This window comes from Streptopelia decaocto, assembly GCF_964273445.1.
Source record: "Streptopelia decaocto genome assembly, chromosome: 6".
NCBI lineage: Eukaryota > Metazoa > Chordata > Aves > Columbiformes > Columbidae > Streptopelia > Streptopelia decaocto.
Genome location: NC_138660.1, coordinates 26,183,323 through 26,204,964, shown reverse-complemented (window position 1 = coordinate 26,204,964; position 21,642 = coordinate 26,183,323). Strand labels below are relative to the sequence as shown.

At 44.6% G+C, this 21,642-nt stretch overlaps 1 protein-coding gene across 2 annotated transcripts in view; it reads right to left on the bottom strand.

Annotated features, from left to right (window-relative positions):
• Positions 1 to 686: 686 nt before the first annotated feature.
• The window catches only part of RYK (receptor like tyrosine kinase), a 55,002-nt gene continuing 34,046 nt past the window's right edge, over positions 687 to 21,642 (bottom strand). For both annotated transcript variants that reach the window (XM_082055865.1, XM_082055866.1), the window contains exons 10-15: positions 11,137 to 11,206; positions 9,431 to 9,563; positions 7,950 to 8,059; positions 5,444 to 5,603; positions 3,250 to 3,386; positions 687 to 1,764 (exon numbers count right to left, since the gene is read on the bottom strand). In XM_082055865.1, the coding sequence (XP_081911991.1) occupies positions 1,653 to 1,764; positions 3,250 to 3,386; positions 5,444 to 5,603; positions 7,950 to 8,059; positions 9,431 to 9,563; positions 11,137 to 11,206 (722 nt within the window). In that variant the 3' untranslated portion in view covers positions 687 to 1,652. The remainder of the gene's footprint in view (positions 1,765 to 3,249; positions 3,387 to 5,443; positions 5,604 to 7,949; positions 8,060 to 9,430; positions 9,564 to 11,136; positions 11,207 to 21,642) is intronic.

Sequence of the window (21,642 nt, the reverse complement as noted above, 5' to 3'; positions counted from 1 at the left end):
TGGGTCAGGAAGGAATAAAACCACAGAAATCCACACCACCGAAGCCTGACTGCTGTCCCTAAACTCTGTGACTCCAAAGCCAACCAAACAAAACCAGTTTCAATTCATTCACACAGACGCAGCCCACGATAACAAGCCCAAGCTTGTGCCAGCCGGAAAATCTCCTTCTAGGATAAAGCAAGATTTGGCTCAGCAGCCACAGGTAACTAACACCAAAGCTGCTGAGTTTTAAGGGACACCCTGTTTCAGTCTGGCGAGACTGAGAACACAGTGCAAAGTTCCGCCTCATGCGATACTAATTAGAAAGGATTAATTTTCTCCAGCAAGGTTCAGGACTCTGGGAAAGAACAAAAGCTCCACATGTGTGTGATGCGGCCAAATCCAGCTGCTCCAACTCGCAAAACGCCGCGAACGCGGCTGCGCAAACGCTCGAGGCTGAATCTACAGGTCCCCACACTTTTTCCTGAAATACCTTGTTCTGTTCTCTTAAGTAACATACAACTCCAAGTAACCCAAGGTGGAATCGATATGAAAGGTGGCAGCAAGATAATACATTATTAAGCCTCGGGGATGAATTCTGAGGGAGGGGGGCAGGAAACGCACCTTGTTTTGACGCCCAGCGACAACCACCAACCCGCATGTTGGACACGCGGGGCAGCGTGAGGGACCAAGCTTTCACATGAGACGTAATAGAAAAACATTCTTTACTCTGCAAGTGTCTTTACAAATATATATTTATATATTTAAGCCCGTTTCAGGCCATAAAAGCCCGTTAAAAAAAACCACAACCAGTACCTTTTTGGACAAGAGAAACTGTGATCCAGAAGTCTGAGGTGAAAGACTCCCACACAAGGGCTGCTTTGGCGCTTCTCTGAAGGCCTCTATTTAGCACATAAAACCATCTTAAAAATCCCATCAGTCTTTTATCTGCAAGGAGGGGCACCGTTTTTACCCCACCTTTACTACTCTCCATATGAGGTAAAGTGGAATCACTTTGACATGGTCACTTACTGCTTTAAAAAGGGGTATTGTATTGTATCCCGAAGACCAGCTTTCCCAAAAAACATTCGTGAATGGGTTAAAAAAAGGAAGATGCCGCTCGTGGATCCAACCACAATGTGCTGTTGTCTCAAAATAGAAGAAGTTGATACTAAAAAGCTATTCCAGATACATACAAGTAACAAACACTAGAGCTGGTCAGAAAGTTTTCGTTTCAACATTGTTTTCAAAAGCAGGGAAATTTGTCTGCAGCGTGGCTTTTGCATTAATTTCCCGTCTCCTCACTTTTCTACCAGTTCCATATACCCTTCGAATAAAAACCAAACATCATGTGTCTGTTGTAAGAGTGCAAAGTCCATCCGAATCTTGTGTTTAAGTTCACTAGCACTACACTTTAAAAAATCCCGGTGGCAAATAAAAAGGTCTCGATTTAACTTAGCAAAAGTGATATCTAGAAAACATCCGACATCGAGAGGTCTTAGAAAAATCTTCAGACTACTAAAGCATCCTAAGGCACAGTGTTTTGGAAGAAGTGCTTTCTCCCTTTGGTGTTGCTTTATACACATCACGTGTGCGAGTCCGAGTGCCACTGGAGCCGCAGACGCGCGCCGTGCCTCCTTCCCGGGCCGGGAATTCCACCTTCTGCGGTGGTTTCAGACGTAGGCTCCCAGCGCAGCGTGAAATTCAGTCAGACATTGCACCAGCTGCTGAAACTTCGGTCGTTCTTCGGGGTCGAGGGCCCAACAACAGGCCATCACCGCAAACCTGCAAGGCAAACACACGGCTTAAGGGTTTTTTTCCAATCTAAATGATGCTGTAGGAGACACAAGAATGTAAGTCAGGTGACCACTGTGCCAGCCTGGAAACAAGAGCATTTCTACTATAAAACCTGATGACTGGGGAGAGAAAAGGAGAAGAGGAGACTGAGGGGGGACTCATTCATGGGGATCAATATGGAAAGGGGGAGTGTCAGGAGGATGGAGCCAGGCTCTTCTGGGTGACAACCAGTGACAGGACAAGGGGCAATGGGTGCAAACTGGAGCACGGGAGGTTCCACTTAAATTTGAGAAGAAACTTGTTCCCGGTGAGGGTGGCAGAGCCTGGCCCAGGCTGCCCAGGGAGGTTGTGGAGTCTCCTTCTCTGCAGACATTCCAACCCGCCTGGACACCTTCCTGTGTAACCTCATCTGGGTGTTCCTGCTCCATGGGGGGATTGCACTGGATGAGCTTTCCAGGTCCCTTCCAGTCCCTGACATTCTGGGATTCTGTGCAAAGGAACCCTGCATCTTTTGAGAGATAATGCTGAACAGGGGACGCACACCTGGAACAACGTGTTGTCCGCAGAAGTGTCTACAATGACCTGAAAGAAGGCTGTAGCATGGAGGGTGTTGGTCTGTTCTCTCAGATGAGAATAAAGGGCCTCAAGTTGCGCCAGGGGAGGGTGAGGTTGGATGTGGGGAACAATTTCTTCCCCAAAGGGCTGTGGGGCATTGGAACAGGCTGCCCAGGGCAGTGCTGGAGTCACCATCCCTGGAGGGTTGGACAGACGGACATGAGGTTCTCAGGACATGGGGCAGTGCCAGGGGTGGGGGAACGGTTGGACTCGATGATCTTGAGGGGCTTTTACAACCAAAAAGATTCTGTGATTCTATGATTTCGGACACAAGTTGGAGGCAGTCCAGGAGGAAGCAATACACAGTTCATCGGAAACTGCTAATTGCTCAGCTCTTGTAAAAGTAGTTCCAAGTGTCTCTGTGGTAGGTTTATATGGAGAGCATTTGGAAGAACACAAGAGGCAGAAGGTACAGCTTGTCAAGAGGATGGACCAGACTCTGTTCAGTGGTGCCCAACGCCAGGGTGAGGGGCAACGGGCACAGACTGAAACACAGGAGGCTCCATCTGAACAGGAGCAGAAACTTGTTTGCTGGGAGGTGCCAGAGCCTGGCCCAGGCTGCCCAGAATGGGTGTGGAGTCTCCTTCTCTAAGACATTCAAACCGCCTGGACCCACCTGTGTGATCTGCTCTGTGACCCTGCATGAGCAGGGGTTGCACTGGGGATCTACAGAGCTCCTGCAACCCAACCAGCCTGGGATTCTGGGATTTTCTGTACCACTAGGATTGTGAACAAACACCTCCACGAGGGTTTATCTAAAAGGCAGGGGAAGGCAAACCGGGCTCTTTCATTGATAAGCCTGGCTTAACAGGCTGGTAACAATCCAGCAGTTTATCCTCTCTCCAAACACACACTTACAGTTCATCAGGGCAGTTGATGGGCTGAGCTATTCGATAGCCATCCTTTAAATAAGCTGCCATCTCAAAGGGGTCGATATCGACGTACGGGGTCTGGCCCAGTGTCATCAGCTCCCACAGAGTCACCCCAAAGGCCCACTGAAAAGAAATAGTGTGCAGCATTAGAGAACACGAATTTAGAGAGCTCCTTCAGACATCACACTAAATCAGTCAGGAATAAAACTATACGGAGTAACAAAGCTTTACATAAATACTAAATATATCCAAGATCAATACAATACCACTTTGTCTTGAATAAGAACAATTAAGAATCACAGAATGGGTGTTAAGTTGAAATAAAATTAAAATCTTAATGCACTAATCTTTAAGTGCACAAAAAATAATACAACTGCATCTTTCGAATTTCAAAGCACTTGATGAATCTAAGGAATTTTAAACACTAAACTCACTGTTTCAAAAGAAATTATTTCATTATTATATTTTACCTCTTCCAAATGCTCCACAAAAGTTCTCAAAAAAGGTCTGTGAAATTCAAAGGTTCAGAAGAGCAGACTGAATAAAACTATTCCTTTCTAAAATCAAAGCTGTCTGTATATTTTGAGAACACGCTCAGAGGTAGGACTCAAATGAAAAATAAAGGTTTCATCTATGTAAACCCGACAGCCGGATCAACATTCAACACGTTGTTCAGCCACAAATACCTGCCAAAAGGAGCTTAAGGTGATGAAAAATCAATCACTCAATGCATGTATAAGCACGGTACGTGCAAAATGATTTACTGGCTGCTATGAAGAGACCCAAGCGACAAAACAGAGATGGTGCTGATACAGCAGGCGGATGATTCAGGGCTGAAGTCACACGTGCCGCAAACGTCGCGGTTTATTAAAAAGGGGCAGAGTTCTGCAAACATCAAAAATGTCCCTGGTTTTAAATCAAAAGGAACCTCCGGGCAAAGGGATGCGGCCAGGGACGCAGCTGGGCAGCGGCACAACCTTTCTATTCATTATTATTTTATTAATCATTAATATTTGCAGTTTATAGAACACCGAGGGACGGGTGGTGGTGCATCTAGAACGCCAGAAAAAACAGAGATTCGAGCAAAATACTTTGAGCATAAAGCTATTTGTGATTCCATAAGTAACTGCACAAAAACGGCGTCAAGAGACGCAGAGCTTCACGTCAAAGAGAAAAATACAATGAAAATTCAACAGGAATTGTGTTTTGTTTTTCTGCGCTTTGGTTGACTGATGTAACAGTTGGCAGAGCAGGGACGCGCTAGAAATGCTTCAAGCCAGCAAAACCATCTTAAAGAAATATTAATACATTCAAAAAGCGAGTGGGGAACAGGTGCCGACTGCGTCTTAACAGACACCACCTCAATTGGAGCATGTTCCATGTGTTACATGAAACTGATAACTAGATTTGTTCCTAGACAAAAACATATGACACCATATGTCAAAAGCGTGCAGGGAAATGCAGAGATGTTATTAGGGGCAGACGGTGTTTATAAAACCCAGAAAAACAGGCGATTTTTGTAGACTGCAAAACTCAGCTATGGATGCAAAGTCGGTATTAGAAGCCAAGTTGCATTTATCCCTATATAATGCAAAAAGGAGATCTGCGTTAAAATAGCATGGACTATATGCTGAATTGCGCTGATTTCCTGAAATGCCTGATACTGAGGTGCCTCCAGCCTAATAAAATTCTATATTTTATTTCCAGTGTTACATTAAGCTTTTATTTCTAAGTCCGGTCTTTATGAACAGTGAACGCTGGATTTAAAAGCAAAATAACAAGAAATCAACATTTAATCAATCCCATTTAGAATTATAAAAACATGCTATTACAGGCAGCTTCTAGAAGGTTTTATTACATTTCCTGCCCTGTCTTCAAGTTTGGTGCAAGACAAAACCACACACATTTTCCAAGGAGTATTTCTGGAGCAGATTTGACTCTTTCCCTTATTTTTCTTGTGTGTGTTTATGTGGCTTGAGCACTAATAGAGAGATCATGGCAATGAGGTTAAAAAAACTTGGTTAATGGTTGGACTTGATGATCTTAAAGGCCTTTTCTGCTGTTCTGGACACATCACTGTTGTCTCTTCAGTGCCCTGATTCTCCAAGGGCTCAAAAAATTGAAGCGTGTCAATAAAATACATTAATAAAATGTGAGAAGGGAAACAAAAGTTAACTTACCACATCGCTAGCACTGGAAAATTCGTTGTTAACCAGGCTTTCCAGAGCCATCCACCGAACCGGCCTGTTTTCGTTGTCCCCCAGGCAGTGATAGTCCATGGGAAAGAGGTCTCGAGAGAGCGCGTTGTCCGTGATCTTCACCTGAAGAGCATCGTCAATGCTAATTTAAAAGAACAGAAGCATTTAGCGAACTTGGCGTTATGGTTTTGCAGAAAATATTAGTGCTCAAGCTGGAGTTTCAGGCCCGGGGTTTAATTCAGGAGCACTAATTGCACTATGGGCATTTCATCTAGATCAAGACACTCTTATTCTGCAATTGGCAAATATCATCCAAAAATGTGTTTATTCTGCGTTAACAGATAAGCGTGATAAAAATGAGCAGCCCCAGATTAAATAAAATCAAACAAAAACACAGTTAAAGCAAACAACTCCCTTAAATCATTCCCCCTCCCTTGGAGATCCCCTATCAGATCCATTAAACTAATTTTAGTTACGGTACTTCTGTAGCAATAACGAGCCAAAGATTTAAGCAAAGCAAAACCTCGTCATATCTTGTTAAAGCAACCAATGGTATTTGTGGCCTTATCTCTAATCAAGCAATCCAGCAAGATATTTATACCCCTCACCAAGAGATATTCATCCTGAGTGTTGTCAGAAATAGGATATTGGCTACGGGAAGCTTATTTTTAATCATCAAAAGATGACTCAAAAAAGCCTACTCGTTTCTTCCCCCCTCCGGGACGGTAATTCACATTCTTTTGAACTTAAAAAAGTGTTTAATAAAGCTCAATGGTCTCATAAATCTGACTTCAGCACATGGGTGAGACTTTGACTTTAACATCTCCTGATAACAATACAGAAAAAGCACTGGGTTAAGGGGTTGTAACAAACCGGCTTTTGCTATCTTTTCATCTTGCCAATTATTTCTTTATTTTGATGGAAGAAATTAAACATCAAAGGCTCAATTTGTGCATTTCCTGCTTCACTATCTCAAGTACCTTCTTATTTACCCCATTTCTATGCACTTTCAGGTCGGTTGATCACCTGCAAAACTTATAGATCGGGAAACTTCCATATCTAATCACTCTTAGGAGTTGAGAGAAATTCCTAGAAGAGCTGTCTATAAACAAATACGATACAAAGGGTCATTTTCCTGGGACTAGAGAGCTCTGACTTGTGTAATCCATATGTCTGCTCCAACTGTGCCATAGAAATTGGAGATGAAAAGTATTTCCCCCCTTAACAAACCTGCCAAGACCACTGTGACCTTGGATCCCTTCCCAAAATTCAGTACAGGGGTACAAGAACAGACCTGGGGAGCAAAGAGGTGGCAATGGAACAAATTCCTTCACAGAATCCTGGCTCCTGCACGTTCTTTTTCTCTTTGTTAAACAAAAAGAGTTTCTGGTTCACCTTATGTTTACAAAATCACAGAATCCCAGAATGTCAGGGACTGGAAGGGCCCTGGAAAGCTCATCCAGTGCAATCCCCCCATGGAGCAGGAACACCCAGATGACGTTACACAGGAAGGTGTCCAGGCGGGTTGGAATGTCTGCAGAGAAGGAGACTCCACAACCTCCCTGGGCAGCCTGGGCCAGGCTCTGCCACCCTCACTGGCAAGAAGCTTCTTCTCAAGTTTAAGTAGAACCTCCTGTGTTCCAGTTTGCACCCATTGCCCCTTGTCCTGTCACTGGTTGTCACCCAGAAGAGCCTGGCTCCATCCTCTTGACACTCCCCCTTTCCATACTGATCCCCAGGAATGAGTCCCCCCTCAGTCTCCTCTTGTCCAGCTCCAGAGCCCCAGCTCCCTCAGCCTTTCCTCACACGGGAGATGCTCCACTCCCTTCAGCATCTTGGTGGCTGCGCTGGACTCTCTCCAGCAGTTCCCTGTCCTGCTGGAACTGAGGGGCCACAACTGGACACAAGATTCCAGGTGTGGTCTCCCCAGGGCAGAGCAGAGGGGCAGGAGAACCTCTCTGACCTACTGACCACCCCCTTCTAACCCACCCCAGGTACCACTGGCCTTCCTGGCTACAAGGGCCCAGTGCTGGCTCATGGTCACCCTGCTGTCCCCAGGACCCCCAGCTCCCTTTCCCCTACACTGCTCTCCAACAGGTCATCCCCCAACTTACACTGGAACCTGGGGCTGTTCCTGCCCAGATTCAAGACTCTGCACTTGCCCTTGTTCTATTTCATTAAATTTCTCCCCGCCCAGCTCTCCAGCCTGTCCAGGTCTCTGGATGGCAGCACAGCTTCCAGTGTCAGCCACTCCTCCCAGCTTGGTGTCATCAGCAAACGTGCTGACAGTCACTCTATTCCCTCGTCCAAATAATTGATAAATATATTGAATAGTACTAGAGGAAAATAAATTCACTGACAAGACTACTCACCTCCAAATTTGGAAAAAAAACAACGAGTGGCATATTTTGAAGTAGGGATGGGGTGAACTGGAGAAAGCCCATCCCAGCCCTTGCTACTGATAGAACTTTACTTGCCAAGTACTTACACGCAGTTTCTAGCAGCCAGGTCTTTGTGAATGACCTCTCGTCTGGCCAGGTAACTCATGCCGCAGGCGATCTGAATCGCCATATGGACAAGATCCTGCTGGGAAATTGCCTGCAAGACCAAAAAAAGGCCATTTTAACCCTTCTTACCATGTTTTTTTCCACTTCCTGTTCCGCTGGAAACCAAGTCGGTTTCACTGAAACAACAGTCAAAGTTCTCATTGCTATTTATTGCAGAAAATCACTATCAAATGCCGGTGTTGCATCTGCTTTTACAGCTTCACAGTCCTAAATAAATTAAATCCTTGCACATATTTATACCCTGGGTTTGCTCTTCCATTTTTAGTCTTCCAAAAACTTCAGCATGTAGGTGGACACACTGATGTTGCAAGATTAGGGTTGAAATAAACTAAATACTAAACTAAAATGATAATGAACCAGCTTCTTAGTTACCAGGTTGTTATTAAGAAAAACAGCCATGTGTTAGTTCAGGAAACTCAAGGTATTTGTCAAAGAGTTCCATCTTAAAATAAGTACCTAGGACACCAAATGTCCCATTTTTTGATAGTTAAGTATGGTCGTTTCACGTAAGACAGATTGCAAATGTCATTAAATTCTTGCAGAGGGATATTAGTGCATTGCATAGAAATTTATAACTCAGATTAAACAGCAAGACAAGTGAAAAATCAAAGTTGAAAGATCCCGGCAGCTTATCGCAACTTGTAAATTAATTGCTGGTTTGAAAGCTGGTACATAGAAGGGACAAATGGTGACCTCGGAAAACAAGAAGCAAAATATATTCTCATTGAGGAGTATTTTCTTTCTGGCTTCTCACGAAACACGTGGCAGGTTCCACTGAAACACGGTAAAGTTCCCAATGCTGAACAGCACTCACAGCAGTGAAAATCAAAGAAGAAAAGCAGAGGTCACGTTGTTTAGTATCTGAAGTTAAAGAAATCCAGTTATTTTACTTAACAGCAAAGCTACAGCAGCACCTTAAAAGTTTGACAGAGTGCTTTATGCACGCGGTAAAATAATTAAGAGCTACAGTAATTAACGGGAAAAATCTACTGATTCTATTTAGGAAAACAAAAACAAACAAAAAAACCACAAAATAACAACAAAAAAACCTGACAAGCAGCAGTAAATCTGAATCTTCCCCATACACAATGTTTCCCTTTGTGTTGTAGCTTGAATCTACAATCATATACCGTTTTCTCTATTTTTTCTTTAAATACGTGTTGACATACCAGCTACTCCCCTAATCCGGGCCTAACTCGGCTTCACGGCCTCCGAACGCCCGCGATGCTGCGGCCAAGAGTATTTTCCTCCTATGAATCAACACAACCCTTGCCAGGGAACCTGTTTGCCAATTCCTCCCTTGCCCCAGCAGAGCAGGTGAATACCACAATGATTTCTTATTTAAGGCCCGTAGCCGGATGATAAGCCAGGCCTAAGTTTAAGGCGCGGATTTGGGGTGTACCTGAGGATTGTTGGCCTCCACCAGCTTGCACTGGCGCAAGAAGAGTTTAAGGTTCCCCCAGTTCATGTACGGCAGCAGCACCATCGGTTTCTCTCCCTCTTCTATGCAGACGTGGGTGATGGGGAGCAGATTCCTGGTGAAAAAGGGAGAAAAATCCCTCATTTAATGAAACTGAGATTGGAAAAGAAATATTCTTGATCCTTAAAACACATTCAATGAAAGTGATTCAACATGAAAGCAAAGCATTCGTTTAATCTTACAGAGCACACGGTCACCAAATAACAATAGATGTTTTATTACCTCCCCATTAGGAAGAACTGCCCAATTTGGTCCAAAAGGGCTAAAATAAATATCTGTGAATACAGGTTATCATTTGATAGAATCATTTTGGTTGGTAGAGCCCCTCAGGATCATTTGAGTCCAAACATAACCTCAATCTGCCCCTGAGAACCTCGTCTCTTAAACCCCCCCAGGGATGGCGTCTCCACCCCTTCCCAATTTATATTGAATTTATATTAAGCAGCAATAGATCCTCAACTTTGAAATGTATCACTCTAAATGCAACGAGAGAGATAAAAGATACAGCTCCACTAGAGTGGTTAAAAAAAGAGGCCAAAATATCACATTTGATCCACGTCAGAAGTTTTTAGGTTTGAATCAACTAAATATTAAATTGCAGAAGTAGCGCAGGAGTTTGATCTCCTTATGGGTCAGATAAGCCCTGTGCTATATCGCTTCAACACAGGCCTATAGTATCAATACATCTATGTGTAGAAGCTTGAAATAAACTGTATATAGTTCCATTTCTTTTTTCTGTTGAAAACACCTTCAGAAAACTTTCAATGAGTTATAATGATTTTTTAAAAGGGAATTGGGACTTTCCCTGTTGTTACTTGGAGCACTCAGTCAGGTGTCACCTTCAACCATGAGAAAGGTCCCGGCTGCATAGAAATAAAAGCTTTTTGGACTATTTAAAGAGTTTAATGTGTAAAAGAGAGGATAACACCTGATTTTGAATGATGAGAGGACAGTTGCTTCCTTTTGTTTCCATGGTAAGTGTGTTTCCCCAAGGACCCGCTACTCTTCTTAATAAAATAACCCTGTATTTTAGGCAAAGACTTACCTACAATAAGTCTTCGAAAAGCATTTTTTAAGTGGACTGTAGAAGTAATAATTCTGCTGCAACTATTCTAATTTCCTTCATATTACCAGTAAAATGATCAATTACCAGCCCAGGCACTGAACAACGAGCGCAGGTTTCTTTTCACTCATGTCCTGGCCAGTAATGAAGATTTTAAGGCCAATTTCAGCCTTTAATTCAAGCTGCAAAAGTCGACCTGTTTGGGGCGTTAATTTGAAAACCAACACGTGCCTCCAGCGCCCTTTTCAGCAATAATAAAGAATGTATAAAATTAGTATCTACCCATATTTCACTGCAAGGTTTGGAACACTGAACCAAAGACTTTACCACTATTTGATTTTACTGACTGTGAAGCTGGATTAGAAAGAAAAAGCTTACAGGCACTTTTGCAGTAAGAAGCACATCTAGAATTTTGTATTTTATAAAATAGTTTTGGCTCTTTATGGCTTAAAAAAAAAAAATCCAAATGTACAAAATGTTTGGTTCTTAAAAATCATTCATTTTCTTTCTCTCTAGGGAGGTTTAAGCACAAATATTTTCAGTTTATAAGCACTGTTTGGCTTACCTGTGGTGAAGTCCTCTGAGTTTACAGCTCTCGGTCAGCATCATTGTCACCTGCACCTCTGAGGCTTGATCTAATACAAATAACAAAGGAACCGCAGATAAAGCTTTGGAAACAAATCAACACGCTAATTAAAGTTTGGTCCAGATCTGCGAGTCAGCTGAGGTCATCTGCGCACAAACAGAACTTGTTTGCTTACTTTTTAGAAGTGGAATTTAAAACACCCCCCCGAGGTGCGAGCCAAGTTTTAGGGCGCATTTCTGCTTAAAACGAACGGGGCGAAGCTGAAAAAGGAAATGGAAGCCGGGCCGGGCGCTGACAGACGGGACTTGGGGCGCTTCCCAAAAGATGCTGGTTTGCTGCTGAATTACCAGTATGGGCTTCTGCAGTTTGTGTCCATGCTGGTGGAGATGGTTCCTTTCTACATTTACTTATTCACTGCTCTCCACTCAAAACACTTGACTCTTGGTAACCTTAGAAATGTTTGCTGTTCTCTTCCTTACCTTTCAAAAACAATATTAAAAAATAATAATAAAAAAACGCCACAGAAACCGAGACAAAGCAAAATACAAATCTAAAATTCAAGAGTCCGATAACCCCAGTAACCCACAGCAATCAGAGCATCGACTGGGCAGAAGTGTTGCCTGTAACCCCTTCCCCACAAATATTTAAAGATTTTTTGGTGTTTGGTTCATTTTTTCTTTGTGTCTTGGTTTGGTTTTGGGGGTTTTTATGGTTGTGTTGCTGTTGGGTTTGTTGTATTTTTTGTTGTTTCAGTTGGTTGGTTGGTTTTCTTCTTTCCTTTTTTCCCCTCTGGGGGTAAGAAGTGCTGTTGGTGCTGTAAGTCGGAGCTCTCTCAATCCCACCCAGCTGCGTTTTCTGTTCCCCCTCCATTCCAGAACCACCCCTGACTCTGTTTCTTAATTGAACTTTACCCCTGCAAAAGAAAATGTGACTTTTGAGTGAGTTAAGAGTGAAGAACGTGGTCAGTGGAGATGAGGACAAGGTAGGGAAGGACACACAAAGCCCGGAGGGGGAGCATGGGGTCCCCCCATAGCAAAAAACTAAACAGATCAGCTCGAATTAGACCATAATTTGCAAATTGGCATTCAGTCTTCCAGATGTGCTGGAAGTGGAGACAGCTCCAGGACCTGCAAGGCACAAAACATTGGCTGGATTGAAAAAATTCCCCCAAGATGGGGAAAAGAATGATGTCCCAAGGCAACCTCCTCCAAAGGCAGCTTGGGGAGATGAAAAGCAGGGATGCCTTCCCAAAAGGAACTCAAAAAGGAGGAGATCGGGAAACTGAAGTTGTAAATGGTGAAGTGGCTGGATGGCAGAGCTCAGAGGGTTGTGATCAGCAGGGCAGTCTGGAATAAGGTCTGTGGTTAGTGGGTTCCCCAGGGCTCAGCGCTGGGTCTGGTCCTGTTCAACCTGTTCATCAATGACCTGGAGTTGCACCCTCAGCCCGTTTGCTGCTGGCACCAAACTGGGAGGAAGGGCTGACACCCCAGAGGCTGCGCTGCCATCCAGAGACCTGGACAGGCTGCACTGGGCAGAGAAGAACCTGATGAAGTTCAACCAGAGCAAGTGCAGGGTCCTGCACCTGAGGAGGAGCAACCACAGGCACCAGTACAGGTTTGGGGGACCTGCTGGAAAGCAGCTCTGCAGAGAAGGACCTGGGAGTTCTGGGGGACAACAGGGTGACCATGAGCCACCAATGTGTCCTTGTGGCCAAGAGGCCAACGATACCTGGGGTGCATTAAGAAAAGTGTGACCAGCAGGTCGAGGGAGTTTGGAGGTTCATCCTCCCCTTCTGCTCTGCCCGGATGAGGCCACATCTGGAGTTGTGTCCAGTTCTGGGTTCCCCAGTTTAAGAGAGACAAGGAATTACTGGAGAGAGTCCAGCACAGGGACACAAAGATGCTGAGGGGTCTGGAGCATCTTTGTGCTGAGGAGACACTGAGAGAGCTGGGGCTGTTGAGCTGGAGAAGAGAAGCTGAGAGGGATCTGATCAATGGGATCAATAGCTCAGGGTGGGTGTCAGAGGATGGACCAGACTCTGCTCAGTGGTGCCCAACGCCAGGGTGAGGGGCAACGGGCACAGACTGAAACACAGGAGGCTCCATCTGAACAGGAGCAGAAACTTGTTTGCTGGGAGGTGCCAGAGCCTGGCCCAGGCTGCCCAGAGCGGCTGTGGAGTCTCCTTCTCTGAGACATTCAAACCCACCTGGACCCACCTGTGTGATCTGCTCTGTGACCCTGCGTGAGCAGGGGTTGTACTGGGGGGGTCTCCAGAGGTCCCTTCAACCCAACCAGCCTGGGAGTCTGTGATGCAGGTTGCAGGCAGAGGCACTGAAGCCTCAGCATCCTTGGAGAGCCCTGAGGAGCACCACCCAGGCTGGAGGGACCAAGACCACCCAAAGCCAACACCCAACGCTCCGGAGACATCCAGACATGGAGGTGCAATGAGCTCAGTGACAATTACGGCTGCGGTATATTATAGGATGCATCAAAACGGTGCATTTCCTTGTGTATTTGATGACAAGTGCGTCTGGTTCTTGCAGTGCAGGAGGTATTTAGGTACTGGTGAGCTGAAGCTTCTGGTTTGGCCTCCAACAGCAGGTCCAACCTGCACTCATGTGTTTTATGTGGGATGAATTTGAGACATAGAACCAAGACTTCAACAAGCTGCTAAACAATAAAAACCAAGATAGCACCTTAAAATGAAGTTAAGTAGGCACGAATGCCTGAAGCATCCAACTCACGAAGAGCAAAAATAATTAAAAATAAAGGTGTAAAAGCAAATTATAAGAAGTTAGAGGAGCTGCCAACAGGCTACTAGTCCAGAGCTTCAGGTTGAAATGCACTAATTAATAGAACTCGAAGGCCACAACCTCTTCAAGGAAGGGAGGGAAGAGGTTACCAGGCATGAGTTTAAGCCGATTAACTCGCTTAGGCGCTCTTGGGCCCTGCGCTTGTTTAACTGGTTTGCTTTTAATTATAACAGCCACCATGCAATAATTTGAAGTTCTAAATCGGAGATTATGTAAGACCGGCTTTAAGAAGGGACAGAACGAGTTCATCTGGTTTGGACAACGCATCTATTCATCTCCTCAAACCTCGAGATGACACCGGTGCCGCTGCCTTTCCCTTTCCATCACACAGGGTGGTTTTCAGCAGGTCACTGGTCATTTTCCTTGTGTTCTCTCAGCTCAGGGACGCTGAGGTCGCTGAGCACCCAAAAAGAAGATTGACTCCCATTCAAGTATATATGGAAATTTAAATCTTATCTCGTGAAACAGTCCCAGCATCCGCATTGTGTCTTCTTATCAATATTATTTCCTTGTTTTCTGGATGGAAAACACTTACACAGCACCAACAAATTCACCAGACTCAGAACAAACAATAGGTTAATCCTCCTCTGGCTTCGTCGGGTGCCAATTTAGAACAACCACATAATTTGATTATTGTGGTTTTGTACGAGGTACAATTCAAAACAGCATATAAATCACCACTTCTTTGAGTAAAAGGAGTAAAAATATACCAAAATAATGCTATTGCAAAGGTCCCCATTGCAATTAGACTTCCTGTTATGGCCGTTTTCTTTAGTTACACAACGAAAAGTACATTTCAACAAACTCTCAGTCACATTTAGTAGATCACTCCCAAGCATCCAACAGACAGGTCTTCATAGATTATGGAGAAGTTGACTTCGGTAAATACAACCTTTTATTGTGGAGAACCTGGTGAATCTGGCCATCCTGCCCTGAAAACCCTTACAAATAACCCAGAAAATCCGCAGGGTTTCTGGCTTTGACGGGCTAAACCCGCAGCCCCGGCGGGTCCGGCTCGGCGAGATGTTTTCACAGGGACGCGCCAAAGCGAATCTCCTAAACCTCATTTTCCTGCTTGGGACGAAGCGCCGTCCTGCACCCAAACCAAATCTCTAAGCGTTACATGCGAGTGCACACACGTGGGCATTTTATTCGTGGAATTGTTCGCGCAGCCACACAAAACAAGACCTGGGGAAGAATCTCGCCGTGGCCACGGGCTTTTGCAGCTTCTGTACCAGATCTGTGAATTCATTTGATACAAAAACAGCCACACACACAGCTGGAAAAGGGGGAATCGGGGGGAAAAACCTCCCACAGAGCCAGAAACCTCCTAAATCAGCTTAAAGACACAACAAATGAGGCCATAGTCTACCATATATTAAATTTGTACATCAGGAAACAGCCCCGAGTGAAGTGAAACACTCCAGGGCAAGGCAGCAAGGGCTTGTTGCACAACTTCTTCAAAGCCCTACAAAAAATAAGAAAGCTCAACTTCCCTCTGAGATATTAACACTATTTGTGATTAAGAACACGTCAGTGCGCAACAATTCACGCCTGATGATCGCGAGCCAGGTCAGAGCTTCTCAGCCCTGAAAAAGCATCGTTTATTTTCATAAGGTTATCGCAAACCAAGAGCTGAGCGACCAAACAGCAAAGGCTTCAGGCCACAAGAGATTTAATACCCAGGAGTGATTCTACAGGTTCATTTCGGACCAAAAAAATCCAGCTTTCAGAAAGTGCTATTTGCAATAGATGTAAATGCATTTGAGAACTAGGAAGATGCTTTCAAAGCTCCGGTTTTACCCTTTCTGTGCCAAAAACCTGCCTGTGAACGTCCACCCTGAGGCACCGAACAAGAACGATTCCCAGCGGCTTTGATACGGTTGCAAGTTTATCTTGTATTACGTTATTTGTATATAGCCAGGCACAATGGGGCTCTTGGCACTACTATTTTTATATAAGAGGCTAATCTCTCCCCACAATTTTGGCAAGCGGGATACACGCCGAGGCCTTGTCCAGTTCACGGGGAGAAAACAAAAGAAAAACACCTATTTGATTTTTGCCAGCCCGTCTGCAAAACCGCATTTTAAAGCTTTTGCTCATCGTCGCTCGACTGAATCACCGCATCGCTCACGTGAAAACACCCCCGGGAAGCCAGCAATGACACCAACGTTGCGGTAATTTGTGCTGATAACGAACGTGGAGCATCACGCTCCGCGATCGGAAAAGAGTCACTCCGCACCTCCCATTACTCACCAGAGATGAAAAGCAGTGATTATCTGGGTATGGCAGTGGGTTACCCCATCAGCTGGACGCCTTTCAAGAATAACAGTTTAAGTCAGACCTCCTAGAATCTCCAAAGAGCAGAGCAGAGCGTTGCAGCTTGAAGACTTTAGATCGTAGCATGCTCACTGAAATCTGGTTAAAAGCAACATAACCAAAGTTTCAAAAGCGACACAGGTCATTCCAGAGCCCTGTCATAGCAATTCCTGTGGGCTCTACTATCAGAGGCAGCTCTGCAACGCTATAGCTGGGAAATCTAAGGCTTCCGAGAAACATATCTGAAAGAAATATGTAAAAATCTGCTTTACCCAAAGCTTTTCTCACCTTAGGACCATTTGTAACATCCTGTTCCTGTGGGAACTTCTGTCTCATATTGCAAGCTAATATTCCTCAGCATCAGAGTGCTTACACAATGCGTTTTCTATTAATATGCTCACAGAGCTTGTGTGACCCTTCCCAAACTCATAGGCTTTGCCAAATAGGTTGTGACAAAATTCACAAGGTGAAGTTGTTGGTGAAAAGCGCAAGAGCAGCTCCCAGAAATTCCATAAGAACTGAGCACGTAGCACTAGAACTGCCTGAAATGTTCAGCTCCTAGTACCAACACATCCTTTTTAATTACACTGCTTCTACAGGGCAATTCATTTTGCAAACTTTCTCCTCAAGGCAGAATTCAATCCCAGTTCAAAGAGAACAGGCAACCGGGTGCCGCTTTAACCCTTCTGAACAAATCACAGCATCCCACAATGTCAGGGTTTGGAAGGGACCTGGAAAGCTCATCCAGTGCAATCCCCCCATGGAGCAGGAACACCCAGATGACGTTACACAGGAAGGTGTCCAGGCGGGTTGGAATGTCTGCACAGAAGGAGACTCCACAACCCCCCTGGGCAGCCTGGGCCAGGCTCTGCCACCCTCACCCCCAACAAGTTTCTTCTCAGATTTCAGTGGAACCTCCTGTGTTCCAGTTTGCACCCATTGCCCCTTGCCCTGTCACTGGTTGTCACCAGAAGAGCCTGGCTCCATCCTCCTGACACTCCCCCTTTCCATATTGATCCCCAGGAATGAGTCCCCCCTCAGTCTCCTCTTGTCCAGCTCCAGAGCCCCAGCTCCCTCAGCCTTTCCTCACACGGGAGATGCTCCACTCCCTTCAGCATCTTGGTGGCTGCGCTGGACTCTCTCCAGCAGTTCCCTGTCCTGCTGGAACTGAGGGGCCACAACTGAACACAATATTGCAGGTGTGGTCTCCCCAGGGCAGAGCAGAGGGGCAGGAGAACCTCTCTGACCTATTGACCACCCCCTTCTAACCCACCCCAGGTACCATTGGCTTCCTGGCCACAAGGGCCCAGTGCTGGCTCATGGTCACCCTGATGTCCCCAGGACCCCCAATCTTTGGGTTTTGCAAAAAATTCAGTGCTCATAGCCCATCCTGAACTCACATATCTCGTACACGACGTTTATAACGCTGCCAGTGGAGATTTGTAGAACTATCCTTCAGCAGCAGCTTAAGTAGTCATGGCTGAATCTGCTTTTTTATAGGTTAAAAAGTAAAATACACAGTAAAATAGTAAGAAAGTAAATACACAAAAATACTTATGCACTCAGGTAAGAGTTGTACCTTCACGCATCTACAAGGCAACCAAGCATCCTACAGAACCCCCGTCTCCTGGATGTTCAGATATACTGATACGAACGCAAGGAACAACAGAAAGAGGTCGCGACACAGGACACTGCGCTAAGTCTTGTTAAAACTTCCACAGGGAGGATTCCTCCTCCCACCCCAACATCAAGGCTGTTTATACTGAAATGTTTGTTTCCGCACTGTAACCACACAAGTTCATTTTCCAAAGCAAGGCAGCCGGCGTTTCCAAATCCAAGCTTAATTTTAATACATTCTGGAGTTGATTGGATGTGACACTGCTAAAAAGGGGAACGTGGCTCTCGGTTTTCCTATGGTATAAACACACACGCAATTTTAAACCACAGAAAAGGGCAGAGAGATGGATGAGTTGAGGACAGGGCTATTTCCCCCATAACAACAATAGGAAAAAGCAAATAGCAACAAGTAAATGCTCTTTGCTCAGTAACTCATTTCACTTAAGATGAAGCTGAATTTGTGAGCAAATGTGAAGGGAAACTGTAGCAGAGAGACAGAAATGATTTAATGTTTCAAAGTCTTATCAACTGCTAATAAACTTTTGTCATAAAGTTTCTGCTAAAGAAACAGGATCCTGTGTTCTGATTTTGGGTGGTTAAATAATTTTAACTTTAATACTATCCATTTAAGGCATAAACTTGTAAATATTTTGCCAAGGCAATGTTCGTAAGAGTGAAGTAAATTCAATGCAATTTAAACACAGTCTCTTGGGAACAACTGCGTATGCTCCAGGTTGCGGGATATGTCTAATGTGAACAAGAACACTGAAAGAGTCATTTAGTGACCTGTGATGATACGAACAAAACTCAAAGCTTTGTTAAGATTAATAAAATGGTGAAGTGTTAAGAGTTAAGCTTCACTTACACTAGAACTTTGTTTCCAGAGCTTTTAATGGGTGGTTTGTTTTCAAGCACTTCTTCCTCGTACATAACAAGAATTTCAAGTGGTTAGAAAATGAAATGGAAGCAGGCAGGTTATCTTGAACGGCACGATGGGTTGTTTTGCACAAAAATGTACCTTGGCCCGAACGTACTAAGTGAGTCAGGGCTCTGCACAACTCAAAACTCGCTGCCTGTGTTCCCGGAATAACACAATTCCATTTGTTTTGCAAAGAGTTTTCTCCTTCACAGGAAAAGCACCATTAAACAATGTGTTCTTTAAATCAAAGGTGAAAACTGTGTGTTTTCTTCCTCTACTGACGCAAGATGATCTAAAAGATTCCCATTCTGTGCCGTGTCGAGGCAGAAGAGATCTGACAATCGCTGGCAAGGAATGCGACGCCAGCCTGGAAAAACACGGGCACTTCCCAAAGTTGAGAGCGATTGGAAACCTCCTGTGGGAAGGTGAAGCATTACAGCCTCCTAAAACAAGCCTGCTGTAGAGCAACAAACGCAACGGAGAAGAAACTCCAGTGAGGTCTGATCTTTCAAACAAAGAACTTATTCAGGTTGTGTCGATCCACAGGTTCCAATAGCCCAAATATAGAACGAATAACGTATTCTTCTTCTTACCGGTAACAAGACATCTTTCATCTTTGTGAAGGTCCGTTTAAAGAAAGAATGGACGTGAATTACTTTTACAACCACACTTAGCAAACACAGTGAAACCTGAATGCGAATAGAACAAGAATCTAGAGAAAATACAAACAGGTGGCACAAGCCCAGGGCTTGCAATCTTTGTACTCCCCACGTTATTAGAGCTTCCAGAAAGTTGCCTCAAATTCTGCCAACTGATACCCATTTTGTTCTTTTACGTTCCCCTCTTTGGCACAGAGCACCACACGTAATGGAAGACTCAGGCATCCAGACGCGCTCTAAAGCGTTAAGATGGTATAACATTAAAAAAGCCCATTATAAATTAATGTATTTCATGAACATGCAGGTCAAAGCTTTGTCACTCCCCAGGGAGCGAACTTCTGACGTTCAAGGATGAATTCTGCCCGCAGAGTTTATCTCTATAAAAGATGCGGCGTTGAGATTTGTAAGAGAAGCATCTCCAATTCTCAGTCGTATCAATTTACAGGCTATGGAACAAGTAGTCACTGAATGGGTTGAAAAGCACTTCAAAGACTTCATGTATGGTTAAGACTGCAGCCAAATTCTGCGGCACAGAACTCACCAACTAACATTAAATGAGCAAACTCCAATCTGTTTGCCACCTGCACTGATTGTTTTATCAGAATCAAGCTTGGCCTTTGAGAGCCTGACTTGGTAGGTCAATCCCAGCTTAAGCAAAACAGGGAATACAATATATTCCTGGAAAAGGCCCCTTTCGCTTACAGAGCTTCTCAGGACAACAGGAGGCTGGGCCAGGCTTGCTTGGTTTTTATTATTGATTCTTTAACAGCAGATTGCTTTAGAAATGAGAACAAGTGCTAAGTTCAGAAAAATCAAAGCTGCTTCATTTCAGCGCTGTTGTGGTTTCTAATAATGCTCAATATTTCAGCAGAGGGCCAGAAAACACCCGGAAAGGGAAGCGGGTACTGCCCAACAGCCAAATGTCTTTGGTTTCTGATCCTTTGAGAAAAAAGAATCAACTCCAGGAGGCAGTGAAGGAAATCAGAAATAGACAAACACACCGGGCTGCAAACACACTCCTGAGAGCAGGGAAACACACATCTAACTATGGGCTGATGAGCATGTCGGCCATGACATTTGTCTTCTCCAGGATGCAAGAAAACTGACTGCATGTTCTCCGCTCGCCACATTTTTAGGGATCAACCCCTCCTGAAAGGCTGCGGATCTTGTAAAAGCACCAAGAGCCGAAGGAGGACACAAGAAAGAAGATATCTATTCTGATATGCGCCCGCTGTTACATCTACAGCACTGCTTTTCCTCATGTGACAATGATCTGAGGGCTGGAGAAAGGCCGAGACAATTGGGATTATCCAGACCGGAGAAGAAAATGCTCCAGGGAGACCTTATTGTAGCCTTTCAATATTAAAAAGGGGACTTATAAGAAATAGAGACTTTTTATTATGGCCTGCAGTGACAGGACATAGGGCAACGGTTTTAAACTGAAAGACAGATTTAGATTGGATATAAGGAAGAATATTTTTTACACACCAGAACGGGTTGTCCAGAGAAGCTGTGGATGCTCCATCACTGGAAATGTTCAAGGGCAGGTTGGACAAGGCCTTGAAAAACCTGATCTATGGAAAGATGTTCCTGCTCAGGGCAAGGGGGTTGGACCAGCTGGTCTTTAAATGGCCCTTCCAACCCAAATTATGATGATCCTAATAAGAAATTCTACTTTGGGCACAAGTGTACTGATCACATTTGCCATGCTCTCCTTCCAGAAGATGTCTTCTGGCGGTGATTCCAGATTTAACTCCAGAACAACCACCCCAACATCAAAACAGCCAAGGAAATATCTTAAGGTTCTCCAGCTCTGATGCTGGTGAAAAGGGGCATTTTTCCCTCTCAAGAAGGTTATTCTTCCTCACAGCACCTGCTGGAAGAATTTCAGTTCACATTTTTGGGAAGATCTGAAACACCTCACCCCACCTCCCCGTTATTTTCTGTCATTCATTGGACTTTATTTGACCAATTTCAGAGTGCACTGCTGGGTAGAACAAGACAGTTCTGGAGCAGCCCATGCTTTTTGGGGGAGGTCATTCCACAGACAAAGCCTTTTTCCCTTGTTTCTTTCCCATGACCCCCAGGGTCCTTTCTCACCTTCAGCAGCAGAGATATTTAAGTCAGTTTAATAGTTCTCATACCCATCTCGCTTTTG